The following is a 24,773-nucleotide window of genomic DNA, read 5'->3' as shown; positions in this document are numbered from 1 at the left end:
GATAAAGAGGCAGGCAGGAGGAAAGTGGATTGAACTCTGCAAAACCGTGTCAAATGTGTGCTTATAAAAAAAAAAACAACAACTTTTATTTCCCTCAACGTCTGTAGGCTTGGGCCAACGTTTGATTAAGTCTGGTTCCCACTTCTAATGAAAAATCAAATTATCAGAATGTTGATGATCATCACTTGGCCACCAAGATCTCACGAACAGCCAATGTCAGTGAAGGATGGGACCATATTTAAGGCCACATATTAATGAGATGCCAGCAGAGCCAAGTACCTCGAAGGAGAACATTCTGGACATTTTCAATTCAAACGGTATGATACACATCAAAGAGGCCATCAAAGATTACATAAAATGATGAAAACTTTCACATTAGGGGACCAACTGAGACCTCTGGGATGTTCATACCGCAAACTTTTTATGCTGCTAACGTGAAATGTGCCGTTTCTTAAAAAATACTATGGGGAATTAATTTATTTTTTCTACTGCCCGAAGTTAGCTGGGATAGGCTCCAGCACCTCCGCGACCCTCGTGAGGAATAAGCGGCATGGAAAATGAATGAATGAATGAATGTTTTGAATCCAATTTATTGAAATAAATATTGTCCATTAAATGGGTAATTGCAATAATCTTAAACTGCCGACTCACAGCGCTACCTGTGGGTTAGAGGGAATATCGTGTAGCTGTGCACTAGTCGTATAGATTGTTCCATTGACAACCCAGATCAACATTATCAGTTAAATCTGGCCTCTTGTGTATTTGCTCGTCCATTTTATCGTGTTGAGTGTTTCAAAGGCACCAAGGAAATATAAAAAAGTACATTTATCCACTGAGATTGGATGCTTTTACAATACAGTGGTACCTCTAAATACGAAGTTAATTCGTTCCAGGATCTTGTTTGTAAGTCGAAATGGTCGTATGTCGAGCAGGATTTTCCCATAAGAATACATTTTAATTCCATTAATTCATTCCACAGCCCAAAAACCTACACTAAATCCTTAATAAATGCTGCTGTTACTATTGCAAATAGCAATTACATAGAGCAAAGCAAATAAATTATAAATAAAAGTCTGAATAACAATAATATAATAATAGTAATAATAATACCTGTAATAATGTAACGAATCGGATTCTAATGTGGCGGACTTTTTTGTTGTACCTGAACGCACCGCAGGGCTTACATGACGGTGAGAAAGAGAGCGCGGTTCTATTTTACTTCCTGTTTTGAGCCTGGCGTCAACAGCAGCGGACACTAGGAAAAGAAAATAAACCATGCGTCCGTCCTCCGGCAAAACGAAACTGCGGCGCTGTCAAAAATCATCATATTTCGAACATGTCGACGGATGTAGAAACAAATGGCGAGTCAAATTTTACGTCAGATGTTGAAAAGATTGTATGTCGACATGATCTTATGTCGGGGTACCACTGTATAGGCCACATATATTTTAAAATGGACTTCAATAAGCCATAATTATTCTTTCAATGCTGGTCTTGTATATTTGTTGTTGGCATTCGACCTCCTAGCCAAATGCCGCGCGTTCCTGTTTTTAATAAGCACTATCTGACTCCAAGAGCACTAATTTTGGTAATCTGAGAAAAGCTGTAATAATGACTTTCCAAAAAGGAGACCATTTAATCCAAGTCGAGAACAGTCAAAAATAACATCAAGGAAATACTACTGTCAAAATACTGTCCGGCAAACAGAGGTGGGAAAACTGGGCGCAGGGTCCTATTTTAGTAGCACGCCTCTCGGCATCCTGAGAAGTGACGATTCAGTCTTTTGGAAGGTGCCGGGAGGCGGGGAGGCAGATCGGAGGAGCTGTCGGGGCTCTGTCCAAGGGTGTCGCCAGTCTTGGATTGCGCAAAAGACTTCGTAGCCACTGTTGTCGGGGCAACACTGATTATCTTCTGTCCGTGTCAGCCAGGAGTGGGCTGACTCGGAGCACGACGCCATTATAATAATGGACGTCCATTATCATATGGCGAGAGTGTGATGTGGATGGTCAACTATCTGTATAATGGCCTGTTCTTATCACTTGTTCATTTCTTGCATAAAGGGATCTTTTTACGTCCCACACAAACATTCTTTCTCATGCACTCATATTTTAGATGTATTTTATTGTTGGTTACACTATGATTGTAATATCTTCATTATTTACTAAAACAAAAGAAGCAGTCATGTCTATGATTTTCGATTAGCATGTTAGCAAAAATACCATTCATTGGAAAACTGCTCCATGTTGCAAAAAAATTACATGGCAATGATCAACATCATGTCCAACAACCTTGTTTTTTATAGGACCTCCAAATCTGTGTTTTGTAATTAGAACAGAACTCTGATTAAATTCCTTTTATTTGATATATTTAAAAAAATATGCCTCATCTCTAAAGTATAGTATAGATATAGCCAGAGCAGCCTGTAAATTGTGACTGGCCAATTGCACAATGCATTTACCTCAAGTTCTGATTTTAAACAAGAGTGCCAGGTTTTCAAAGTCTCCTGTTGTTAATCCAAGAGATGTTTAATGGGGTTGAGGTCAGGACCTTCAAGTTCTTCCAGTCTGACATAGGACTATTTATTTCGGCTTGTTTTTCCTCATTTTTTAAGCTGTCAAACAACAAATATCATTGAAGTGTGTCAGAAAAAGAGGGACTGAGACGGACAAATCCTTAAATTTGATATCAGCCCGTCCTGAGAGACAGAAGAGAAGAAGGGGATTATTTCCGATTGAGAGGTCTAAGATGGATTCAGAATGTGGAGAAATCTCTTCTTTGTAAATTGACTTCAAAGATGACTGTTTCATATCTTTGTGCCTGGACTCGTCTTCTGTGCCTCCTTCTGACCTGAAAAGGCCAAAAAGATGGTGTGATGACCTTTGACTCTGCATCTCAGACTGCCTAACAGAGGGGGTCCTGATAATTGCCATGGTAACATGGTGTTGCAGGTTGGACATATTGGGCATGTTCGTTCAGTTTAGCAATTTATTTAATCCATCTTCATTCACCAAGGTTTGTAGATGCAGTACATCCTGAAAGAATTCGCAGCTTTTTACTTTTTCCATATTTTTTTGGGCTACTTCATTCCATAATTGAATAAACATTTCAAATTCTACGTGCAAGACCAAATAAAGACAATGTGAATACGGATTATTAGGGTTGTTTGTAATATCTACAGCTGTCTCGATACTTTGTTGCTGCACCTGCTTCCTTATGTTAAGGCTCAAGTATACAGTGGTACCTCTTCATACTAAGTTAATTAGTTCCAGGATCTTGTTTGTAAGTCGAAATGGTCGTATGTCGAGCAGGATTTCCCCATAAGAATACATTATAATTACATTAATTCGTTCCACAGCCCGAACATTTACACTAAATCCTTAAAAAATACTGCTGGTACTATTGCAAATAGCAATTACACAGAGCAAAACAAATTAGTCATGAATAAAAATCGGAATAATAATACAATAATAGGGTCCGATCACGTCATTTTCAAAGTATCGGAATCGGCAAAAAAATATCGGCCATGCCTTTTTTTTTTTAATATATATATATTTTTTTTAATTAAATCATTTTCTAATTGTATTTAACGTTACAGACATAATATGTTACACTCATCCGGAGTCTTTAGTTTAGGCTTAAGGTAGGGTTATCAAATTTATCACGATAACGGTGTTAATTTTTTAAAAATATCACATTAAAATATTTAACGCAATTACTGCATGCGCTGCACGACCCACTCACGCATTGTCGCGCTCAATCTGTAATGGCACTGTTTTACCTATATAGAGAGATAAAAGGCAGCATAAATTGAGTGGAGTGAAGTTTGGCAACCTTTGAAGCCTTTTTTAATTAGCTACAGCCTTACAATCCCTCTCACTATGATTACAAAGATCATGGGAAGCAATGTGGGGAAGCAAGGTAGCAATTGATCTTTTTCTTAACATCTTATGTTATTCCCCAACGCAGAGAAGATATATCAATTGGTAGCACTACGCACAGTCATGGTTCCACTTCCCATCATGCATTTGGGCAAGGCTCCAGTATCATTTACTGAAAGCTCAACAAATAAACTAGATGGCAATATTTAGCCACAATATACAAAGTCACAAGTCTTCCTATCTGTGGATCCCTCTCACAGAAGGAATGTTAGTAATTGTAAATGCCATATTGATTATTTATTGTCATAATAAACAAATACAGTACTTTTATATTACAGTTTTATTCATTTTTTTTCTTAATGCATTGTCAAAATGTATATGATCGGGAAAAATTATCGGGAATGATTGGAATTGAATCGGGAGCAAAAAAAAGCAATTGGATTGAGAAATATTGGGATCGGCAGATACTCAAACTAAAACGATCGGATCGGGAGCAAAAAAACATGATCGGAACAACCATAGTAATAATGATGATAATAATAACTGTAATAATGTAACAAATCGGGCTTAATGTGGCAGATGTATTTTTGCATGGTGTACCTGAACGCACCGTGTTGCTGACGTGTCAGAGTGCGAGGACTTTTTACTTTCGCTTTTCATGTTCTGTTGTTGTTCAGCTGCGGCAAACAGTAGGCATGTTGTGTTGCACAAGTTCTGAAATAAATGATTACAAACCTGACGAACCTGGCGATTTCTTTGGTGATGATACAATAGTAATATTTGTCACCTTAACTTATAAAGACTGGCGAACGGAGGAGGACTGCCGAGATCCTAGACAGTCTACGGCCGTATTGTCAAGCCAGTTCCCGGACACGCACATACATACATCATCTTCCGCTTGCTCCGGGGTTGGGTCATGCCCGGAACACCTCTCCAGGGAGGTTTCCAGGAGGCCTCCGAACCAGATGCCCGAGCCACCTCAGCTGGCTCCTCTCAACACAGAGGAGTAGCGGCTCGACGCCGACTCCTTCCTGGATGACTGAGCTTCTCACCCTATCTCTAAGGGAGAGCCCGGACACCCTGCGGAGGAAGCACATTTCGGCCGCTTGTATCCGGGATCTTGTTCTTTCGGTCACAACCCACAGCTTGTGACCATAAGTGAGGATAGGAACGTAGATCGACTGGTAAATAAAGAGCTTTGCCTTTTGGCTCAGCTCCTCCTTTGCCACTGCGGACTAGTGAACACGCACACCACGCTCATATTTTTCTATCATTTCCTTCTTCATTTCAATGGTAAGCCTTACCTTTTTCCTTTTTTCGCCACCTGCACTAACATTGTAGGAACCCATGTTGATTTCTCCCACAATAAAATCCGCCATGCGTCCGTGTTGCGGGAAAATAAACTGTGGCGTTGTCATAAATCGTCGTATTTCGAGCATTTCGTCGGATGTAGAAACAAATGGCCCATTCCTCATTGAAACACTTTACAACAGTTTTGGTGGGGAGAGTCTGTGCACAAGACCTTTTTTTTATGACTAAGCAAGTTTTTTGTTTGTTTGTTTGAAGCAACTTATTTTTTTGATTGAATTATATTAGAGCTGAAACGAATACTCGAGCAACTCGAGTTTAAAAACTGATCCGAGTAATTTTATTCACCTCGAGTAATTGTTTATTTTGACAGTTCTAAGCATCATGTTTTGCTCGGACTACTTTTAATGCGGGACAACCGCTGATGTCACGGAAGAAGGAAAAAAAAAAAAAACTTACTGCAGCCGACAGCCGCTACAAACGATGCCGACGTTGCTAAATACTAGCCCGCACGATGCTACGTTGGTAGCAGGTAGCGTCTGATGCGTCTCATAGAGATCACATGTATGTTGAACTAGATGCGAAATGACAGACTCTGCTGCCTCTGGGCAGCGTTAGTAAACAGCCGCCATCTTAAAGCAGTAGAGCGCTAAGCGCTAATAAAGAGCACTAAGCGCTAATAAATAAGATTAACGTTAGTCTACTAGCTCACGTAACGTTAGCCCTGCGGAGGGCTAGGTTTCTATTATGACCACTGTTGATGTGTGGCTAACGTCTCTTACACACAGGCTTTAACATAACATAGCATTGTGGAGTGATGAGGGTGTAAAATAAAAACTTAATAATGCTAACTATCAATTTTATCTCAGTAGTCATTGCTGGATAAAACACCAAGTAGCACTGGTCCCTAATGTGCTCCAATACAGCCTGTATCATACATTTGTTTTGAACACTGCAAAAACTCAAAATCCTATCAGGACTTACAGTTTAGACTAACTTAAAACTTAACTAGAACTTAAAAATGGCTTGACACAAATAGAAATTCAATTGAAACACGTGGGGAAAAAAATCCTAACTTTTAAGTGATGTGTGTTATCAAGCGTAACGGCATTTTTAGGTAAGATATATATAATTTTTTTTGAATAAGATCAAAAAAAAATTTTGAGTGAAAGCAGTGAATTAGTCTTTTTTTTTTTTCATTCTAATTACATCTGAGATGCAGTTGCTGGCTGTTTTCAACAATATACATTGAAAATAAAGACACTGACTGAAAATGGTTCAAGATTAGATGAAATGTCTTGTTTTCTCATGTATATTTATAATTGCTCTTCACCAAAAAATATATTTGTTTTATCCGATTACTCGATTAATCGATAGAATTTTCAGTTGATTACTCGATTACTAAAATATTCGATAGCTGGAGCCCTAAATTATATAGACACTAATAGCTTACCCAGGATGTGGCCCAAACACAAAACACAATTTTTTTCCATTCAAAAACGTTGCTTAAAACAAAGAATACACCTTCTATCAGAGAAAACATTTTCAATCAAAGAAAAATTGTGTTCAAATGCATTTTGTTGAGTCTCAATTATATTTTTTGCGTTGGATTCTTTTTCTTTGATTGAAAAGGGATTCTGGCAGGGGGTTAAACTGAGTTATACTTATTTTTTTTTAAATATATATTTTGATAGAAGCAACAGTTTTTTTGATTGAATTATAAAGGCACAAACCTACCTTCATAATTTTACGTCATGAAGAATTCGATAGCAACGGAGATCGAGGAGAAATCACAATTCAAAAAATGAATTCAAATCAGTTACAATGAACTAAGGATGAGATAAATTAAAGGGGGTCACAGATCAGGGTGATGGTGTATAATGTAAGTGAAAGGCTGTTAGACTGGGGCTGACCTTAACCTGCTGGATTAGATTGCCCTGCCAACATGGTTTAGAGGGACACACTGTAGAAGCATAGCAAAGACGCACATATAGAGCAAAAGAGGCAGACACTCCTCAGTGAATATGCACTGACTATGAAATTGCATATTTGGCCTGGCAAGATTTGTGTTCGTATTGAATAGGTGTACATGCAGTAAAATGCTATTATATCAGTATCTTAACTAAGAAGGTAATGTACAATGTTGACAGCTGTTCCTTCAAACTTATTTTGTTACGAGCAGTTGGCCAGTCGCCTTGTGTTGTAGTGTCACATGTATAAAATGTTCCGAAGAGGATATTTTGCGCTGTAGTTCATCTCGAGGTTTACCTGCTTGGCGACAGGTGAATGATTTTGAATGATCAAACATCACTATTGACAGATGAACTAAACATTGCCACAAAACACTCTTAAAAGTAATTAGTTCCAGGACTAAGCAAGTTTATGATCGAGATCGTAGCTAGACAAAAAGTTGATCCTCGTCAATACCGTGATCGTCGTTCAATAATCGAGTCTATATTTTGCTTTGTTGTAAAGCACTTTTAGGACCGATCAGGTTTTTGTTAAGGGGTGTATAAATCAATTTTATTTTATTTTATATAATGATGTTTCACACATTTAAAGAATGCCTATTGCCATCCATGCGTGATTCTTTGTGTTGTGTTTTTTCGGGTTAGGATTTGGAATATTACTCTGCTTAATTTAGTAGTCAGTAAAGAGATACAAAAGGCTGAAGGTCCGTCAGACAAGGCCTAGTAGTTTGTTTGAAAAAAATATCTGGTTTAACAATGAGACTTGTGCACTGGGAGTGCAGGTTAAATAAGACTGTCAACACTGTCAGGTCTGTCCATGGTCTTACACAGTCATCTCCTTCACATACAGCCCACACTGTTGCAGCTGAGAGCTTGTAAAAATCTGGACAGGTTTAAATAAGATGGCTGTCTAACCTGTCACAGGTTACATTTTAAGTCTACACACGCATACACACAGTTTCAAGTGTGGGGATTGGCAGCATAGTAGTGTCATTCATACTCTTCGACTCAAGTACACACACCCCTACCTTGGTAAAGCAGATAGACACATACCTTGAAGGAGTCGTGGAGACCAGGTTTAAGTGAGAAAGGCACAGACGTTCTGAAGCACTCGGGACATCTCAAAGTGACGGGCACATACACAATGGTCACAATGCAGCTGTGAGGGGTTGTCGTTCATGAGTGTTTCTAGATGTCCCTTCCCAAAGATGCACACACAATGTACCAGCCTGTTTCTTACCAGGAATCGCTAAGGTCTCACTGATCCGATCACCAACAATCAGCTAGCAGTTTCTCTAATAGCCTCTAGACTCTCCAGTTGGCTGTGAACAACATTGTTTAATTCATCTAAACTTACTTTATTATTTATTTCTTGAATGTAATTCAGAAGTTGTAAATATGCATTATTTCTTTTTATAAACACATTATTTCTTATTATTTTTCAAGATTGTCCCCAATATTCAGTCACTATAGTGAATGAAGATTGATAGCCAACTTAAAAGAACTTGCTATTCTTTTAGTTATTGAAAATTAGCATGACCAAATTAACTGGTATTTAAATTTGCTGGAGTTACCTTTTTTAATCATTTCCCCCCACTATTTCTTTTTTTTTTCTCCTCCAAAAGCCACTGGTTTTGCTACATGTAGTATCAAAGAGAGTGGGGCAGACAGCGACGTCGACCTCGATGTAGATGGAGACGATACGTTGGAGTATGGTAAAGCCCAATACACTGAAGCTGACATAATCCCATGCTCTGGAGCTGGAGAGGACCAAGGAGAAGCCAGAGAACGGGAGGCACTACGGGGAGCGGTGCTCAAGTATGTATCCACACGCCAAACACAAAGTTGAAAGTTGATCAAAGTATGTTGCGCAGTATGCTGTGATGCTGACTTATCTCTTAATTTTGTATCAACAAAACAATCAAGCATCAAAATGTCCCTAGTTTTAAAAAGTTAGCATGTCCATAACTAGTGGTGGGGACCTTTGTGTACCTTATGATATCATTTGTGGTACAAGCGTCATGATAACAATTATCTCACGATTTGGTGAGACAACTATTATGGATGAATAGGTCAGGCAATTCATGTTATTCTACGATAAGACAGACACACGGCAGTATTTCCATTTTTTTTCCTTTTCTCATCTAGCAATTCAACAAATGCCATAGTCAGTTGTGGGTTATTGGATATATTCAATAAGTAACATTGACATACAATAAATCATTGTTAAAGGTCCATGGTGCTTGTTTGCATTTTCTATTAAATCAAAATTTTTAAAAAGTACTTTTCTTTGTGGCAGCGGAGGAATGCCCTCGAACAGAATAACGCCTGAGTTCTCCAAATGGGCGAGTGATGGTAAGAAGACATATAAGAAATTGCCCTGTTGTAGAAGAACAGCCTTTTGACATTGCTAGTTTGATTGTTCAAAACATCATCACCATCAATGTCTTGCTTTTTATCGACAGAGATGCCTTCAACGAGCAATGGTGAGAGCTGCAAGATGGACCCAAGCACTCCTTCATCCTGCACGCCTTCCTCCTCCTGCGTCCCACGCACCTGTAAAAACAGTGAAATTGAAAAGTACGTTTTTTTTGTATTCCTTACCAAGTTTCGTTTAGTGGGACACAGCTTGCACAGCTCTCGCTGACGTGAATGTTGTTATTTGGCATTTTATAGACAACCAACTTGACCAATCAACCCATTTTTCAACCCAGTGTTGTTTCTGGCAACCATTTTAATTTTCGTCTTTGTCTTAGTCTTCTGGACGAAAATACTTACTAGTCTTTGTCATATTTTGGTCGTCTAAAAATGTTTTTGTCTACAAACTTCCAAAGTTTTAGTCCATGAATAAATACATAAACAATTTAGAATGAAAATGAAAGACGAGCACATAACTGTAGAGTCTACAAGGATATCACCATTTCAATGATGATAATACACACTCAGCAGGGAAATGGCACATTATTTGCAATTAATTAAACTCACCTGGACATCACAAACTCTATGTAAAATGTTTAGTCACCGACCTAAATGCTAATACTAACGCGAACGCTATGCTAACGCCAAAAGTTTGTTTAGTGTGTGATGATCACTCAGCACAGATCTTCAGAGGCTAAATCAACATGGCATATCTAGCCAAGATAAGAAAGCAAAACTTACCAAGCAGCACCTCACATATATGTTTCACAAAAAGAGCCTGGAAAGGGCAACCGGCTGAGGAATAAGCGTGTGCGTTGTGCAGGGTGTCGGGGGAGGTCACAGAACGTCACATGAGTGACACAACCAATCACTGCTAAATGTGTGCTAACTACACATATAATAAGAAAATATCACACATTGTGAATTTATGACGGAAACTTTGGCGAATTTTCATATCGTTCTCGTGTCGTCAGATGACAAATGGCATCAATCTCTTGTTTTAGTCTCCCAAGACACGTTCTCGGTGCATCATCGTGACGTCATCGTCATGAAAAAAATTCTTCGTTGATGAAATATTTTTGTTATTGTCATCGTTGACAAAAACAGCACTGTTTCAACTGCAATTATATTTTATAAGATTTCTACCATATTTTAGTAGTCCAGTTGAGATTATGAAGGCAAAGGGGGAAAATACTGTATATATGTAGGTTTTTATTAAACTGTTTCTCAATCACATGCACAAAAAATCCACGGAAGCAAAACAGCCAGTGATATCACCCTATCTGTTAGAATGTTTAAAGCCAATGTTCTGTAATTTACTCGTTTCCATCCTCTCATCCATATTCCTCCACAAGCAAACAGTATCACACCAATACACACACATGCAAAAACCTTGTTCCCTGCATGGATAATAGAGGTCAGCTCATTGCAAGAGTGAGATAGGTGTTTGCAGGCAAACGAGCAGAGACCAAGTTGGCTGATTATTTGACTCTGCATGTCTGGCATATCATGTTGAATTTAGCAAAGAAGCACACACACATACATAACCTTTGAGTGTTTATCAGTGGGACTTTTGTTTGCATCATTGTCCTTGTTACTTTACTAGATTTTTCCTTGTCCTCTAACATAATTTAAAAGAAACATTAATTGGGTTCTCAAGTCTGGCGACTTAATGCCCAGCCGATGAGTTAGCCAAAATATGTGATAAATGCTTCATTTAAAGGATTCACTTTGTCACACTTGTCACCCACCCTTCAAATGGCTATGGCGGGAATAGCAAAACTGCCTTGGATATGATGATTAATTATGTCATTATTATTTGCTGTGTGAATGGAGTATACTATAGGCTTATTAAAATTATAGAAACAGAATCATATTTCTTATGTCTCCCCATGCATTTCATATGGCCCCCTCAAGAGTAAGACTAACATCTGGTGACATGCCTGCACTTGGTACTCAGTCTAAAGGTGGACTATATTTGTATGACTAGGGGATAGCCAAAGAACAGACAAATGTATTGATCGGAAGTAGAAATGTTCTGGATGTGTGTATGCAAGAATTTTAAATTGTCATCGGGGTGAGACCATTCCTGCTTAACACTGTGCGTGTGTAACATGCATGAGTGCACACACGCAGGCTGAATGTCATTAAGCAGTAAGAATTGCCCCTCTCAAGCTTCTCATTTAATACAGAAGACTGATATTTCAAATTAGATATCTTTTAGGGGCAAAAATATGGTGACGTATTGATTCATGACATTCTAGCTATGTGCTAAAGTATCTGATTGTAATAGAACATGCCTTAATCTTAGTATCAGTTTAAAAGAGTTTAAATAGGTGCTGAATTATTGCATTGGAACAAGAAGTCAGGCGGATGGCTCCAACCATTCCCTGCCTCACCAGTTTCTATAAATGCATGTCTCTTTGGAGCTCCTATGTCCCTCCATCTCTAAATGAAAATGAGATTTGTCTCCTTTGGTTACATTGATACGTATTTGTGTGTACGAGGGCGTATGTGTGTGTGGCTTTTCACAGGGCAGCTTTCGTGATCTCTCCCCCCATTCCATCGCTCCCTTTTTTCTGATCCCAGATGGGTAATGATCTGGTTGCCTCCCGTGGGCTTCTTCGGTCCCCAGTTCATTCCCTTGCAAGATAAATGAGCTCTCAAATGCGCTGACACACGTACACAGACACATGTACAGAGTACCTTAGATGCCCTTTGCCGTCAAAGATAAATTGTCTCCAGTGCTTCCGGTGTGATTTCTGCAAAATTTGGGGCTTCAGCTGGAACAAAGCAGAGGATTTTAATGTCGTTTCTCCAGATTTTTCAATTCATCCCTAATTCCAATTGATGAAAGCCATTTCCATCCCTTCAATACCTCTCTCTCCATTCAATTGGACTTCTTTGGGTTTCTCTCTTGGCATTCATGGTTGCACGATGAATATTGACTACTGATCATTCTCTGGTCAATATTAGGGGATATCAGGATCAGGTCATTAGAAAAAATCAGATTAAAAGGGCTCCACAAATTGAAATGTTCTATTCGAGAGTCGCATCTCCATGACATCCTCCATAACGAGAGGGGCTAGCAGAAGGATTTAGTGCTATTTTGCGGGACATATTTACAAGAAAAGGCATAAGGCTGATCATGGAGGCCTGGATGAGTGCTGTCTCTGATCTTTAGGACACAAGAACATTTTCTAACTGATTCATGCTAACCTTGGATTACATTTCGAAGCAGTTCGGAAAGGACTATATATTATGGACCAGAATAAACTTCATTCCCGCTGAAAATTGTACAACGATTTTCCCCACTGCTACAATCTCCTCTCTATCCCTGTAATAAGCAAAGTCAAGGCTTGTAGAAAAATATATCTTCTAATCTTGTCAATGCGTGGTCTACTTTTGATCCAAGGGGAAAAAATCGTTTGTGTTCTTACTTCCATTGTTACTATATTACTGACAAGGGTCTGACTGCAGCCGCAGTGACGCTACAAACCACGCTTCATCCAAACTACGTCCCTCCAAACCACGCCTGTTGTTGGTACGGTGGCGCGAATAATTCGTTTACTGTACTTTGTGAAGTTCAAAGGGGTTTTGGGACAATAGGCCCTAGCCCAATTCTTTAACCTAAACTTAACTAGACACAGGGGTTTTGCGATAACTAGATTGGTAAAGTAGACAGATTAGGTTACTAGATTACAGTTACTAGATTAGGTTACCAGCGCCGAGGCTTGTCATTTCGCATTTAGTTCTATATACATGTGATATCTACCGTAGCATTATGTGCGCTTAGTTTGTAGCAACGTGGGCATAGTTTGTAGCAACCGGGCATTGTTTGTAGCGGCTGTTGGCCGCAGTCAGGTATTATTGATATTACCACTTGTAAATTACCAATTGTCAATATAATAAGGATGTCCCCGAGCCGATCATGTGATCGGAAATCGGGTGAAAAGGATCGGGTTTTTACTTTTTGGTGTTTTTATTTTTAAAGGGTAAAAAGTGACAAAATAATCCAGAAATAAAATGGTATTTCAAAAAGTAACAAAAATATGTATGTTTTATACTCAGTACACTTCCGGAAAAAGCGGAAGAGGAAGTAAACAGTACAGCACTGTAAAATTTGTGGAACTTTTGTTCAAATTTAAAGAAAAAACTTTTTTTTTTTGTTTGTTTTTTTTCGGTATTGGCTTGGCACTCGGTATAAGCACATTCTAAAAATATGGTGACTCTGACTCGGGAGCAAAAATATGCAAACAGGACATCCCTAGTAAATATGGTGTGTTGGTTGCGGGTTGCCTTTTTCAATCGGTGCCTCCACTGGAACTTCAAAACTAAGCAAGTAAACATGTGAAATGTCCTTTAAACTAATTCTTTTGCTCTTGTCTTACCCTTACTCAGAGTAACAGAGGATGAATCGACAGCGACCACCATGGAAGCTCTGAAGGCACGAATAAGAGAGCTGGAGAGGCAAATACTAAGAGGGGACCGATACAAGTGTCTTATCTGCATGGTGAGTATTAAATATGGATGAAATGGCTCATGAATGGTGCCATACTGCCTTTTGTCTGAGGTTGCATCATGCATTTCTCGCGAAATTGGATGTATGAAATGAACAAGCCCCATTTTCGACCACAATTTAAAATTTCCACCAAGGTTCTTTTCAATGATTGAACATTTCTTATTATTTAGCAACAATACAGTGAAAATGTCCAACTTGTTTTACACTGGATGTGTATATGTCTCATTTTGTCGTGATTGCTTCTGGTTATTTGGCTGCAGTGGTGTGATCTTTTTTTGTGTGGTGTCATGATACTTGGAAACCTGCTTGGCCTTGCATTGTGAGTCAGTTTCTCTGTGGACAAGCACTTTATGTTCTTGGAAATATGTCGCCCTAATTTGATCATACATAATCATCATAACGAAAATAATGGTGGTGCTAAATACATATGTTCAAAAACCTCATTAACTACTTTTGCAAGCAATATATTATTTATGTAATAAAACCATTTCAAAAACTGCAAACAATTTTTGAGTCTTTCATCAAGGAGCACACATGCAGCAAGCCGTACAAGTTTTACAGTATATGCTCACTCAAGTACTATGGTAAGCATACATCGATATTTTCCTAGAATTGGATGATTCCCATTTTAAAGAGGTTGGTAAAATTGCGCTGTCAGGTTAAAAGATGCCTCATGTTCGTTGTCAGAATTGATTAGCCTCACAGATCAATAATATAGGCGACCTGCTCATCTATGGCAATATCATATGCATTTTGTCAATACTGCCGATTTTCTTGGCTGCTGAAAAAACTGAATACACCTCCATCGCAGTCCTATATTTTGTTATACTTTGTGTGCTTATATCTGTGTTTAAGTACCTATACAGTCATCCTTCATGCGTGTTGGCAGTGCAGCGACCTCATCCTTTGCTAGTGTGTGTGTGTGTGTGTACACGGGTAATTACAGATGCTCGCACTTCCTAAAGGTCACTGGGTGCCCCAGGTGATACGGAGGTTAGGGCATTGTGATTGATCACTCACTGCCCTGTGGACACATGGCTCTGCTGTGCTTCTCATCTTTCATTGTCTGTGATCATTCACACTTTGGCACACATAAAACCCGTGAATATGAAAATTATTCACACCATTGTTCAGATGATGGGTTCTTGTGATCTAAAAATGAGACCAAGGTGCTTCAAAAACTTGTCACCAAGGATGCTATTGCACAGGTGACCATACATGCTTACACTTTGCCGTGTTCTTAGTTTTTAATGGCAAAGAGGAATCCAACACACCTGCCGAAATGTAAAACATCTGAAAAACGCCAAATGAAATGTAGCTGTTCTGAAAGGTTCTCTCAACATTTTTGTAGTCACATTTACAGCAAACGGAAAAAGGGAGTTGGAATCAAAGGGATTTATATACTGTATAATACATTTCAGTGATGACAGTGATTTAAATGAAAATGAAACGGAAAACATTATGTTCCAAAGGAAACATTGGTGACATTATTGGTCATAAACGAAAAATGTACATTTAGTCCAGACACAACAGTATCCCCTGTTTCACTGCAGCACAGATGGAGACAATTCATTAAAACTAGTCAAGTCTTGTAATTCGGAGTGAAGTGATTGATGCACTGCTCTGTAAACAGATTTAAATTCTAGCAACATATCTTGTATCTAATCTCAGCAATCTATGAAACATAACAGTCTTTTTAAATATTCTAAGTGCTGTGTCCTAACTGGCTGGTGCTCACTGGTATGCTGTCATTTGTCTGAGACTTCAGTGTTTTATGTCAATAGTGCACTGTATGTGTGTATGCGAGTGCAGTCACGACAAGCCGCCTCTATGCTGCCACCTTTCGCACACTTTCCTCCCCCAACACCTCCATCCCTCCCTTCCGCAGAGGAAGCCTGCTATCCAGTCAGGTGTGGAAATCAAGAGACTAGGGGCATGGCCAGGGCCCCGGCCTTTGGCCTGTGAGGTCAGAGAGAGGCAGCCTAAGTCCCTCCCCCTTGGCTTGTACTACCTGTACAGGGGCCTTGTGATTGGTGGCTACGGCAGCAGCATAAAGAGGCTCCTTCCACAGCCTCTACGGAGGGTAAGGCACTCCCGCCCTCCCTTGACCACCTCCCTCATTTTTCCGTCCTTTTTAAGAGGAAAACAAACAAGCACCAATAAGATTGGACTCATTCATGGCTGTCTCCCTCATCTCTTCCTCCCTGAGCCTGCTTTCCCCTCGTCCCTCTCGTTGCCTGCCTGATATCGTCTGTGTTTGTGTGCATAAAAGACCTGAAGGTCGCTGCAGAAACACCTCCGCTCCATGCTGCCTTGCTCAGTGGTTCTTTGGCTGCCGGTTCTGTTGTGTCATGGTCAGTGGTGTGACGCACCTAATTAGTCAGGGTTGGTCTTTGTCGTAAAGTGCTGTTTTGTATTTGTTCATTAAGATGCCTGACATCTTTCTGTCCTTAAACTGTGGAGTCAACGCTTCTTGTCTCTGTCTCTGCAGGACTCTTACACGATGCCACTCACCTCCATACAGTGCTGGCATGTCCACTGTGAAGAATGCTGGCTCAGGACTCTGGTACGTACAACATGCACTCACACAAGTTGTCCATAGCGTGTCAATACTTGGTACAATAACCATCAAACTTTATCCCTTCCCAACACATATGTCAAACTATGGAGTAAAGTCGCTGTCAAAAAGACGTATGCACAACTAGGCATTCGTATTTGTACAGGTTGTCCCAAGGTTACGAAAGAGTTCTGTTCCGCGACATAACCTGTATTTTCGCAAAAATCGAAATTGACCCTTTAAGTACCCCTAAATATCCCCTAAATCTCAAAATAACTATCCGAAAATTATGTATTATAGGTCATATTAATAAAATAAATAATCAAATATATGTATATTAATATAAAATATAATAAATTAATAAAATACTGTACTTACCATCAATGCTGAGAGGTGTTACTAAAGACTTAAAAAAAAAAAAAAAAAACGACTGTGTTACCCGTGTCATGGCTTTTAGACATGGGGAGATGTGCCGGGAATTACCCGAGTTGGACATTTTTAGACTTTTCCTGTGTTGGTGCCTCGGCGCTCTCTGTGTAGCGAGGGCGGGGGACGGGATTTCATAACCGGACATTACGTCATTTTTGGGACAACATCGGCAACAAAATATACAACACGTTTCCAAAAAATGAACAATGGACTGTCTCTTCCTCTGCTCCAAGATCCAGTAGCAATTTAATTTTGTTATGTTGGTTTACCGCTTTTTGTTTTACTGCGAAAAAAGTGGAAATGACGATCTGCCTGCCATGATATTTAAGTCATCAGACTTCGCGCTGTGACCCTGGAGTTAACATGCTGCTTTCATACATGCCGAGTACCAGTTAAATCCAGGACATGATACTAGGAAGTGTCCCGGTTAATGTCCGTGTTAGTCGACCTGGGCTAAAATGGCGGACGAGACTCACATAGGACGGGTACGTCGTAACCCGGGGACTACCTGTATTACACTTTAAATACTTGAGTCTGAGAATTTTTTCGAGTTATTTTTATGCCAGCAGAATTTTATGGGAGGCATAACATTTAAAATTGTCAGTTTTTTTTTTTTTAATGTGACTATTCAAGTTTTTTCTGTTTGAATCGTTTATTGTGACTACAAACCTAACAATTTTGGGTTGACAAGTCTTGTGAACAAAACTCTAATCTGTACAACAATGAATTCGTGTCTGTTGGTTGGTTTGCATCAAATCACTGTTAAAAAAAAAAATAGCACATGACTAGCAGACAAATGAACAAGTCCCACTGATCAAGTCATTTTGTGCGAGTCTCAAGCAAGTCCCGAGTCTTTCCTGTTGTGGGCAAGTCGAATAGAGTCGAGTCACGAGGTTATGTCGAGTTAAGCCAAGTCACAAGTTTGTCAAGCCGAGTCAGGTCAAGTCACAAGATTTTCGGGTCAAGTAATAAGTTTTTGGAGTCGAGACAAGCAGAGTTATTTCACTGTGCCATTTAAAGTGACAATAAAATATCTTCGGCAGCACAGTGAACAAGTGATTAGCATATCCATCTCAGTCATATAGAAAATGAAGTTTTAGTCTCTCTTGACTCTATCAGGGAGGAGCAGCAGTTTGCGTTTGGATGAATTTCCCAGTAGGGAGATGGTGTCTATGAGAAACACTTTTCAAGTTCCGTCAGCCGCACAATGTTCAATATTTTTGTTTTGCATTGGCTCAAACTAAAAAGGCTAAACAGTTGAGCTCATCGCTACAGGTAACTGGACCGCTACACCGTTTTGCGTCACCACTATGTGACGTAAACAAAAATGGTGATGAAGTTTGTAATGTCATATAAACAATTCTTTTCAAAGTTTGTGCATTATAGTTGAGTTACTGACATTAAAGTATATGTAACCCAAATGTCATTTTAGTCAGGTTTCCCTGATATCCCTGATATCATAGTCATCAATAGAAGTGTTTTTTTTTTATATATTGAAATGTTGTTCTATTCACTAAAATAGAAGTAATATCTCACAGTATGATGCAGTGCCATTATAATTAGTACAGGAGAACAGCCACAATTCCAAGTATTCTCTCCAATTTATAGCTTTGTAACTGTTTCAATCATGACTGAGCTTTTTTTTTTTATACAAAATTAGTGGCACAGCTGTCTTGTATCAGAGCTCTGGAGTTGCCACTGAGCATGTATATTTTGTTATTATCACACTGAAGGGTTACTATTGGTTCCAGAAAAAAGGATTTCTGTGCATTCGTATGCACTGTGCATGTGTTGTTAGTTGTGAAATAATGGTTGAGAACGGTACAGGAGCCCACCCAGTTTGCATGGCTTTTACATAATCTCTTGCGCTTTAATTGCAAATGGCACAACATGCGTACAGAGTACATTTTAGGAGCTGGTAAAATATCAAAAGCAAAGTGCCTTTGCATCAGAGCCAAGAGCTAAATGTGAGGTTTAACACCCAAGGGTCACTGTTGCTTTCTCGGACACCTTGGCTAGGTTCATACCGCAGGTTAGGCCTGAACGATATTGGAAAAAGCTATTGTTGCGATTTTTTGGGGGGTTTGCAATATATTGCGATATTTAAAAATTATATACCATGTATATAAATATATATATATATATTTTTTTTTGTAAAAGAGATTTTCACTAGATGACTTAAATAGGTGTTTGGAAAGACTTTGGATGATTCACCGTGACCACAGTGTACAGTGATCCCTCATTTTTCGCGATTAGTGGGGACCTGAATCCGCCGCGATAAGTGGAAAAACTGCAAAGTAGCCCCCCCCCCCAAAAAAAATGTGTGTTCATTGTATTTATTCAGATTTGGCATTGGAAATAGATACATATAAGACATGTTTTTCACCTTTTTCCCCAAACTATGATTTAAAAAAATATATATATATTATATATTATTATATATTTTAATAAATGGTTGTTAAGCACTTCAAATGTAATAATTATGATCAGTTTTAAACATTACTGTCCCACCGAATCATTTTAAAAAAGGAATAAAGTGCTGTAGTAGAAAAATGCTTGGCTTTATTAAATGCTTCTGTTTACCTAACTTGGCTGTAACTCCTGGAATGACATGTAGAAATTCCAAAGTCCTCAAGATCACTTCTAGAATTTATTGCCATGACATAACACGTCCAGCTGCCTTGAACGTCTCGACACACACACATTCAATCCAGCGCGTGCTTCCTTGCGCAGCAACTATTTAACAAACGACGATTGACGTATGAGGCGCATGTGAAGTCGGCTTCTCTGGAAAGATCAAAGACAACCATCTGTCCACATCGTTAACTTTAATAAACGAATGCCACAGCGACTAAGGAACAAAGAGCTGGGAGGGAGGGAGGCTGTGCGAGCGCATAAAGTTTGTGGGATTTGAAAAAAAAAAAAAAAAAAAACACACGTCCTTGCGATGGGACTATTGCGCATGCGCACATCGCCATCCCGATGTTTAAACGATATATTGTTCAGGCTTACCGCAGGTCTTACTGAACAAATCCGATATTTTGTGTTTTTCCGACACGTGTGAGGCATTCACTTGACGGTCTGAACGGGACAAGTTGCGTAGAAGTGGATTATTTCATATCCGATCTAGGTCACTTTCGAATGTGTTCAACACATTTTTCCAGAATATGGCTGCGGTCTGAACTCTCAAGTCTCCCAAATCGGAATTCATGCAGCAATTACGTCAACAAAGAACGAGAGAGGCAGGGAGCTACAGCAGCGATGGAGCCGTGTATTAGTGTTAGCGCCTAGCTTGAACTCAGCTTTCAGGCAGAAGCCAGGCTTGACCACAGCCATTAAAAAAATAACTACCGGTAAATAAATGAATAAAATAAAGGGGGAAAAGGGCTAAGCTTGAGAATGCTCTATTTTCTTTCTGTGCACCAAATAAGCAATATTTCTATATTGCTTAAATGGCCGAGAGTCGGGGCAAACTGACCATATGTGTTTTGTGTCATGCACGCACAGTGCTTGCGTGCATGACACACTCACACATACGATCAGGGCATGTGTTCAATCAATCCATATACAGTAAACTTTTAATATAAGACTAAACGGGGAATATTTATGTAATTTGTGTCCGCTTTTCTGGAATTCAAAATATGATCACGCTAGAATGACGTAGAGCCAGCATGTGTATTCATTTGTTTTGATGCTTTGACTGCAAATTAATGAGCATGCGTAATATTTGAACGGGTGCAATGGGCAAAGGCAGTCTGAAAGGGCACGCCGCAAAAATCAGATATGATAAAAAAAAATCTGAATTGTGCATTAAGACCTGTGGTATGAACCTAGCCCCTTTAAGGCTGTGTGAAAGCATTTTTTTCAGCTCATCAACATTGTTTAGCACTCAGTTAATTTGGCAGCATTGTAACTATATTACAACTAATACACTGTCATTTAAGGCTGTTTTTCCCACTGTCCACAGGGTAACAAGAAGCTGTGCCCTCAGTGCAATACTATCACCTCACCCGGGGACCTGCGGCGTGTCTACTTGTAAAGAGCACACCTTCATGCATCAACCACCACAATGGATTTCATTTCCGTTCTTATTTTACGTTCCCGCCCCTCAACTCTGTGGACCAGGTTGTCGGCGCCAAATCTTTTAAAAGAGAAAGTTGTGGGAGTTGAGCTGGCCTAAATGAACGGCACGAGCAGCGCTCAGTCTGTTGCCGCTCTACCTTCTCACATTAACATTGGGAAACTGGACATTCCCTTGCTTCTGTGACTGCTTGTATATTAAATATTGGATGTCATCTACTGATTGACTTTTATTCAGCTGATATCCTGCAAAGTGACTCACCCGCCAGTAGCCCTGCTGTGAACTTTAAGCTCAACTGGAGCTCGACATTTAGCAACTTCCGAACCACCCGACCTCCTAGACGCCACCTGTGGGACATGACTCATTTTTTTAACATCCTACTAGACTCAAACTCATTACTTGACAGAAAGCTTTTTTGTTGTTGGTTTCACTTATTTCAAGCTGCACGAAAACTCAATAAGAGGACTCCTGCTCCAGCCCTTGTTCTCAAAAACCTCCTATGCCATTTTTGGTTACGATGGGATACTCCTATCAGTCCACCTATTGAAGATGCAGTCCAAGCACATGTAATTTAGTTTGTGTATGTTTACAAACTTAGAATATGAAAAATACACACACTACACAAGCGCAGACAATTTTCTTGGCAGACACAACAGGGGTGTACAATATTAAAGTTATGCATATAGTCAGAGGAAGTTAGGGGGAAAAAATGGCTGGAGTTAAAAAAGCCTTCTGTATTTAAGAAACTATCATTTGAAGATGTTCATTGTACAGAAAAAAATAAAACTCAAGACTAGGTGGTCAGATTTAGGTGTATTTCTGCAGAATACCTAATTGAGTGTAGCGCTTGAATACAATGAAAAAGGAAAAAAAAGAAGCAGTGACTATCTTTTGTTTGATTTTATGGATGGGAAAGATTCTTAATTCCCAAGACCTTATACCAAACACGCAGTTCTATAGAACTGAGTTGCTGCTTTTTGCTCCAAATACTCTGCCTCTTCTTACTTGGAAATATCAGAATTGGAAAGTTTTAAGGGTTAGGGTTAGAATTTCAACAGTCGTTTTCCATTATTTTCATACTGCTTTGCTGCAATGGTCAAAAAAGACAAGCTAGGGGTCCCAGACTTTTCTAGCTCATTTAGGGAAGTCTCTGGAAAAGAAGAATGACCCATGCCTACCTAGCAAGAACCTGCAACTTAACTCCGCCTCTCTATAAAGCAGCAGCAGCCAAGGTGGTGGCGTGCTTTGTGTTTGTAAAACTATGTATTCTGTGGTGTCTGTATTGTTGTTAAAAATGCTGAAAAAAGAAAATAAAACATTCTTCAATAACACGAGTGGTCCTGTTCACAAGCCTTGGGTCATCAGTTAACAAAAGACAGAGGATGGTCGTATGCATAAGATATATTTTCAAATTGTGCATATTTTAATAGGGTTCAAGGCATTTTTCTGACAGTTCCATCCACTGTGCAACCATGTCAACACCTTTGCCTCAGACATTTTTGGCCAAGTGCTGCATTTCAAGAGCTAAATTCCTGTGATGAGTTTATTGCTACTGATTTTTTTTTTTAGGGAGGGGGGTGTCACAGCTTATGGAACACTAAACCAGAGTGAACCGGATATGATAACTGTATTCTTGGCTTTCAAGTTTATTCAAGCCTGCCCCAAAGATGATGATTGCACAAGAAGAATTATGTCACAATTATTTTGTGTCTTGTATATTCTTGGATATGGTACCTGTCTTTCCCGTTTGTAAACTACGTTTGACATTAATTAAATGATTGTAAATCTCACATAACACATTTGATTCTTGTCTTTTTTCCTTGCTTAATGAATGTGAGCTCCGAGTCAGGTAGCCTTCATATGACACTCTTAACACATTACCAGGGGTTAATTTGTGCCGGATCCTGCCAGAACAATATCCGGCACCTCTTGATTTTGGCCTTCCTGTGTTCTGTGACATATTTGGGCAGATCCAGCACCTCTCTTGTATAGAAAATAATATAAAAATGTTTTTTTTTTAATTATAAAATAAAAATATGAATAAATTCATTTTCAGAACAAATTCCAAGAATTGCATGTTGTTTATAAAATAAAATAAAAATTAGCGTCATTTGACAGAGTCAGAGATTTGTTGACGCACTGAAAAGCTGGACCAACAAATCACGCCCGTGACCAAAAAAAAAAAAAATACAAAATTGCGGCATCTGAGGAGCAAGCAGCCAGGATCAACTGTATTTCAACATGCCCTAAAGACAGTTGTATTTACTTTTTTTTTTTCAAAAAGAAGGAAGATGGTTCAAAACGAGTCAGAAAAGCAACAACAGGCGATGAGGGCAGCTGCAGTGATCATGCTAACGGGCAGGACCGGGTGAAGCAGGAGGCTAGCGACGTAGCAGCTAGCAAGGTTCACGGACAGCCAGCCAAACCGGAGCGGGAGGCTGCTACCGTGGCAGCAGCTGGTCAGGTCAGTGCCACCTGGAGTGGGGGCCAGCTACAGTGCCAGCAGTCAGCCAGGTGGACCACCAACAGCCAGAGCAACAGGCCAGTACCCTTATGTGAAATTCGGGTTTGGCATGCACAATATGAAGAGCAGGGGAATTTTGAGGCCAGAGAAGATGGGGGGGGGGGGGTGAAACTCGCAAAAGAATGGGTTTGTGTTATTTATTGTAATGTTTTTTTTTTTTTTTTTTTTCATACAAACACACTTGTTGAAAAACTAATTGCTGACCGTGTACTGTAAGTCCCACCTGTGGTTATGTGGGCAATTGCCCGTGCTGTGCAGAGTATAGCCTAAATGATTGTAAATTGTCGTCATAACATTTATACCATGGATATTATCTGAAATTGAGGCTTTGTAAGTCCCACAGCATGTCAAGTGGGCATTTGCGTGTTGTTTTCAGCACCATTTTCTGCGTATGTTCCGAGACCTGTGCCTGTCTCGTCATACCTGTGCTGTCATATGTACTTTGCGTTCCGGCACCTTATGATTTACAAATTAAGCACTGCACGTTGCTTAAAAATGATCAATATGTGAACTAATCTGAAATACACTAAACTTTTGCAAAATGAAAATCAAATAAAAGTTAAACATTTTCAAATGAGGCGGATTGGTACAGTATTCTTTAGTATTGTGTTGTTTATATTTCTAGCTTTGTAAACTTTTTAAAATATAGTGTTGCATCCACCCCACGCCGATTTTGGAGGTCTGAGTACATATCCTTATTACCTAATAGGCCAGCCAGCTTTGTGTAAACTAGTCCAAGCCACTTCATTAGGTATGCTGGCACAAACCGATGATAGTGGAAGTTAATTGTTTTCCATCCATCTTTGATCACTTTATCCAAAGTTTGGTCGCGGGCGGGCAGAAGCTTCAGCAGGTAGGGAGATGACATAAATACGCATGTTTGAGAATCCCCGTAAAAATAAATGTGGATCCTCTTTTATTTAATTATTAATTTTTCTTAAATTTTGATAACTATTTTGTTGTTGCATCGTCTATTTTTTGATGTAATTCGACTGTTGACCACTAGATAGCAGCACACTTTAGTTTGAGACGAAATAAATCAAAGTATGGGGAAAAAAATGTTTCAGCTTCATGACATTGCAGGAT

At 39.3% G+C, this 24,773-nt stretch overlaps 1 protein-coding gene across 8 annotated transcripts in view; it reads left to right on the top strand.

Moving 5' to 3' along the window:
• The window catches only part of rnf220a (ring finger protein 220a), a 234,002-nt gene extending 211,044 nt beyond the window's left edge, over positions 1-22,958 (top strand). For 3 of the 8 annotated variants that reach the window (XM_057857259.1, XM_057857258.1, XM_057857257.1), the window contains exons 9-15: positions 8,782-8,974; positions 9,456-9,511; positions 9,622-9,736; positions 13,976-14,087; positions 15,985-16,179; positions 16,588-16,662; positions 21,050-22,958. In XM_057857259.1, the coding sequence (XP_057713242.1) occupies positions 8,782-8,974; positions 9,456-9,511; positions 9,622-9,736; positions 13,976-14,087; positions 15,985-16,179; positions 16,588-16,662; positions 21,050-21,121 (818 nt within the window). In that variant the 3' untranslated portion in view covers positions 21,122-22,958. Of the gene's footprint in view, positions 1-8,781; positions 8,975-9,455; positions 9,512-9,621; positions 9,737-13,975; positions 14,088-15,984; positions 16,180-16,235; positions 16,447-16,587; positions 16,663-21,049 lie in introns of those variants that run through there. The other 5 variants (XM_057857264.1, XM_057857263.1, XM_057857262.1 and 2 more) reach the window with 3 other exon arrangements.
• The last annotated feature ends 1,815 nt before the right edge of the window (positions 22,959-24,773 follow it).

This window comes from Corythoichthys intestinalis, chromosome 14, assembly GCF_030265065.1.
Source record: "Corythoichthys intestinalis isolate RoL2023-P3 chromosome 14, ASM3026506v1, whole genome shotgun sequence".
NCBI lineage: Eukaryota > Metazoa > Chordata > Actinopteri > Syngnathiformes > Syngnathidae > Corythoichthys > Corythoichthys intestinalis.
Note: the sequence above shows the minus strand (reverse complement) of the source record. Positions and strands in the feature narration are given on the sequence as shown.